Genomic DNA, 5,391 nt, shown 5'->3' on the forward strand with positions numbered 1-5,391 from the left:
TTGGAAATAAAAGAAGAAAGCGTCCATTTTCATTTAGCACATGCTAGTAGCAACACGAAGGATCAGCACTTTGTTACAGTTCAGAAACTAATCAGTTAAATCTGAACTTGGTAACTTTTTATTTTTCACCGTAATAAACGTGACATTAATCGACTGTAATGACTCAAACATTGGCTGTTCGTCCCCCTTTGCTGCTGCTGCATCGCTGTGGAAAACCTGGAGCGGCAGAGAAATCTGAGGCTTATAGTCCAGAAAATACGGTATTTATTTCATAAATAGTTATTTCCTGGATTTGTTCTGTGAAGAACCCAGAGAGGATTATTTGTTGCACTTTCAGGAAAACAACATATTTCAGGTTCTCCTGCAGTCGCCTCTGTTTCTGCTACAAACCGACTGAAACCGGGAGGAAACGCCATGTGGACCTCAGGAGACATGGATCCTGGTCCAACATGGATCCTGATCCAACATGGATCCTGATCCAACATGGATCCTGATCCAACATGGATCCTGGTCCAACATGGATCCTGATCCAACATGGATCCTCCTGAGGTCCAAACCTTCAACCTGCCGCTGAGCAACGAAAAGATTCAATAAAAATAAATCAATTTAGATTCAGGAAAAACGTCAAACTAGAAAATATCCAGCAGGAAGTTCAGGTCTGCTGGGCCCGTCCAACAGAACCAGAACCAGGACCAGAACCAGAACCAGAACCAGAACCAGAACCAGAACCAGGACCAGAACCAGGACCAGGACCAGGACCAGAACCAGGACCAGGACCAGAACCAGAACCAGAACCAGGACCAGAACCAGGACCAGGACCAGAACCAGAACCAGAACCAGAACCAGGACCAGAACCAGGACCAGGACCAGAACCAGAACCAGAACCAGAACCAGAACCAGGACCAGAACCAGGACCAGGACCAGAACCAGAACCAGAACCAGAACCAGAACCAGTACCAGAACCAGAACCAGAACCAGGACTAGAACCAGAACCAGTCGTCCTGATCAGTGTAAATGTAAATATTTGAGTCATTTTAATGATAAATCTGCTTTATTTACAGCTTCCTGTTTGAATGAGGCCTTTAAGTTTTTATAATGTCGGCTGTTTGTCATAATTTAACACATTTTAGTTATTTTTGTTTGTGACTCAGAGCTAAATATGGTGTTTATTTCAATCAGAACATTTTAGTCATCAGTTCCTCTAAAATAAACCAAGAAAAGGGAAACGATCCTAAAATATGAGGAATGATGGAGGGATGGAGGGATGGAGGGAGGGATGGAGGGAGGAGGGAGAGATGGAGGGAGGGAGGGATGGGTGATCCGGGGATGGAGGGAGGAGCTTTCTTTCTCTCCGTCTTTTCTTTTCTCACTCGGGACGCGTAAAGCGGAGCGGATCTGGAGCGGAGCGGCACCAACCCGCAGGTTCTGCAGAGGAGGGACCATCCAGCGGGAGGAAGAGGAGGAAGAGGAGGAAGAGGAGCGGCCGGCCAGCAGCGGGGCTCCGCAGCGGTGGATGTAGCTGTTTGCGCCTGTTTTTTGCGGGTCATGTGCGGCTCCTCTCCAACTTAGTGAGTCTGTGGTCTCATGGTGAGACGCGGCGGCGCAGAGGATGGGAGTCACCTGGTCCTCCAAGTGCCTCAGACTCCTGCTGGTTCTGCACATCGGTGAGCGGAACTTCATCATTTCACACCTTCATCTCGTTGCTGCGCGTTTTTCCTGCGCGCTCAGGGAAACTTTCATTCCCTTTCATCTCATTTCATCCGGATTGTTTCTGGTGAATTTATTAAAAATGAAATTTTGGCGTTTTGTTTCCTCCAGTTTGGCTTCAGCGTGAAGCCGCGGAGGCTCCGCTGCACATGTAGAGAGAGAGTGTGTGTGTGTGTGTGTGTGTGTGTGTGTGTGTGTGTGTGTGTGTGTGTGTGTGTGTGTGTGTGTGTGTGCGCTAACAGGGGGATGCCCCCCTCCACTCCTCCTCCTCTTTACTCCGTCCTTCCTCCTCCTCCTCTTCCTCTTCTTGTCCCGGCTGGAGACGTTTTGCTGCGGAATTTTTCATAAAAACGTTAAAAACGTGAAAATTAAAAACTGCTTCGATCCGGAATGAAGTCAATATTTTTACATTTATCGAAAATGTATTTTAGTCCGTCGGACGAAGCGGCGGTAAAGGAACTCCAGACAGTAGACGGTGGATTCCAGGTGGTAGTCGGTGTCCATCCCGCCGCAGTGCGACTGTCCGGAAATAAGAACATCAGAAAAACATTGTTTTTAATCTGAATTTAAATCCACAGCAAAAACATAAAACTGAAATAAAAACATGTAAATTTATCTCCGTGATTTCCCTCAGAGCGCGCGCACAGGCGCTGGTGCACGCGCCCTGCTCGTGCACGATTTCACACCTTCTTCTGTTTGTAATAATAATAATAATAATAATAATAATAATAATAATAATAATAATAATAATAATAATAGTATCTGGTGCTCTGTGACTGAGCGGGCCATGCTGGGCCTGCCGGCCCGGTTCGGTTCGGTTCGGCAGGCTGGACGCCTCAGAGCCTCTTTGGACCTGATGCTGTTTGTGCTGTTGCGTAACGGCGCTGTGGAGGAGGCTCTGCGCGTGCGTGAGTCCGTGCGTGTCTGGAAGAGAAAAGTGAATTATTATTCAGTCCGTTTCCTTTTGTTCAGACGCAGCAGGAACAGAACCAGGAGTGAGAGCCGCTTCTCGGTTTATCCCGCTGAAATGTGAGCGCAGCTGCGGGAGGATTTGCGGGATGTGCGCAGAGGGATCGAATAAAATCGACCGAGTGGCCTGGATTTAACAAGCCCGTCAGAAATCAGCTGATCGGGACTGATCCGGTTCCCTGAGTCCGGATCCCCGCAGCGGTTCGGTTCCGACTCGGCTGCAGCAGAACCTTAAAAATACATGAAATCAGATGAAAATCCAGTTTTAGACCCAAAAACTGTTAGAAACCGGAAACTTTATGTTGATTTAATGACTGAATGAGTTCAAAGGGGAAAAACAGAAAATAATCCAAACGAGTTTAAACAAAAATATGATCAAAATATGCAAATATGTGGATGGAAAAATATTAATGGCGGGATGTGTGTGTGTGTGTGTGTGTGTGTGTGTGTGTGTGTGTGTGTGTGTGTGTGTGTGTGTGTGTGTGTGTGTGTGTGTGTGTGTGTGTGTGTGTGTGTGTGTGAATGAGAGCTCGATGGGAGGCGTGAACGAAAATAAATGTAAAACGAATAAATAAAGCACGTGCGCGCGCCCGCGATGCGCGGGACGGGAATAAAAACCGGGAATGTTGGAAAAATTCCTGGTTTGTTTCTGGAAGCAGGTGGGAGAGAGAGAGAAGGAGGAGATGGAGAAAAATGATCATGTTTAAACATTAAAGTCACGAGGAAAATGTTGTTAATATTATTATTATTATTATTATTATTATTATTATTATTATTATTTTTACAGACTGAGCTGCTGCAGCTGCTGCAGCTCCATCAGTCGCTGCTGCAGCTGCAGATGATGACGTAATGCCCTCAACATTCACTCATTCATCCACGTTAATGTCTAATGTGATGACGTCACAGGCAGCAGAATCTGATTTATTTCGGATTTAAACATTAATTTTAAATCATGTTTAAAATATTAACATTAAAGGAGCTAAAATGATAATTTTTTTAAACTAAAATGTGAATCTAAAAACATTAAATTAAATAAAACATCATTTCTTCACTCAAAGCCTCTAAATTCACATTTATTAATGATTTTATTTATATTTAATAATCCCAACATCCGGTTATCAGAAACTTATTTAAAACTGATTTAAATTTTTCTACATTTTTATTTAAATTCATCTAAAATGAAAAACTTCACACGGAAATAAAAGAAAATAAAAATAATCCTGTTTAATTTAATTGGATTCATTTCACTGTAAAACTGAATCTGCACTAAAAAACACTTTGATTTAAATCAAGTCATTAAATCTGTAAAGTGCCACTAAAATGGTTAAAAATATGAATTATAAATTATTACAATCATTTAGACCTGAAAATAATTTTACCCCCTAAATAAAACAAAGAAACTTTAATTATAATTAAACGTTGAGATGAATCAAAATCCTGAAACTTTCATGTTTTTTCATCATAAAAAGAAAAAACTAAAGATGGAAATAAAAAGATTTACAGCAGATTATAGATTAATTTATAATCCAGTAACTGAAAGTTGTACCTAAATAAAAAACAAAGTTTTAAAGCATAAAACTGTAGAAAACATTTTAAAATGTTAAAATATTAAAACTATAAAACTTGAACCAAACGAACAAATTAAATTTAAAACAGTAAAAATATAAAAATCATTTAAGAGGCAAATAAACACTAAAAAAAACAACTTTGGCATCAAAGTTAACCAAAATGTTTTCATAATTAAATATAAGGAATTAAAATATTTAGAAACAATAAAAAATCTACAGCAAAAATAACAAATATATATTTATCTAAAACAGAAAAAGAAAATAATAAAACTGAGTCGTAATGTTTCATAAAGCTGCGTTTCCCTAAAATATCAACTATAAATAAGTTAAATTAATTTTTATGTTTTTCTTCTAACAGAAACTTTTTCTCTGAAGCTTCTAAACCACAAACTTCCGTTTTAAATCGTCACTTCCTGTTAAATTTTAAAAAAAATAAATGAAAGAAAAGAAACTTTATGGATTTGGATCCGTTTTATTCTTCAAATCAGACATAAAAATTCAAATCTGTCTGAGATTTAAAACATTTAAAAACCTTCTTCTGGTTTATTTTTATAATTTCCAGTTAGCAACCAGTTAGCGACCAGTTAGCAACCAGTTAGCAACCAGTTAGCAACCAGTTAGCGACCAGTTAGCAACCAGTTAGCAACCAGTTAGCGACCAGTTAGCCGCTTAGCCCAAATATTCACATGTTTTTCTGAAATGTGACTCAAACTTTTCACAGAAACTCTGCAGATTCTTTACATATTAAAAATGTAAAATATTTTAATGAAAATGTGACTCGAGACGTGATTGGCTGGTGTTAGCACAGCAGCCAATCCGAGAGCTCCGTTCGGCTTCCTGGGCTCTGATTGGCTGCAGTTTAATGATCAAAATGAGGCGATACAACATCAGTCAGGATTTAATTTTCACACAGCGCCACCTGCAGAGCAGCTTCGTGTCTTCAAAATAAAGGCAAATTAAAGCGTTTAGTTTTCTAGCTTTTATTTTGAAACCACTTCCTGTTGCTGCCACTTCCTGGCGTTCCTCAGGGAGCCTCCTGCGACTTCCAGATGTTTTCCTGATGCTTCAGCTCCAACAATCTGCTGCCCCTCCCTGACCTCTGACCTCTCCTGACAGCCGTGTCTCGTCCGACACGTCACGCCTTGTT

General features: G+C 40.8%; 1 protein-coding gene across 1 annotated transcript in view; it reads left to right on the forward strand.

Moving 5' to 3' along the window:
* The first annotated feature begins 1,343 nt into the window (after positions 1-1,343).
* Positions 1,344-5,391, forward strand: part of nrn1a (neuritin 1a) — a 14,931-nt gene continuing 10,883 nt past the window's right edge. Inside the window, exon 1 of the mRNA XM_081601557.1 lies at positions 1,344-1,664. Within this exon, the coding sequence (XP_081457683.1) occupies positions 1,610-1,664 (55 nt within the window). The 5' untranslated portion in view covers positions 1,344-1,609. The remainder of the gene's footprint in view (positions 1,665-5,391) is intronic.

The sequence above is a fragment of the Poecilia reticulata genome, chromosome 20 (genome assembly GCF_904066995.2).
Source record: "Poecilia reticulata chromosome 20, P_reticulata-male-v2, whole genome shotgun sequence".
Taxonomy (NCBI): domain Eukaryota; kingdom Metazoa; phylum Chordata; class Actinopteri; order Cyprinodontiformes; family Poeciliidae; genus Poecilia; species Poecilia reticulata.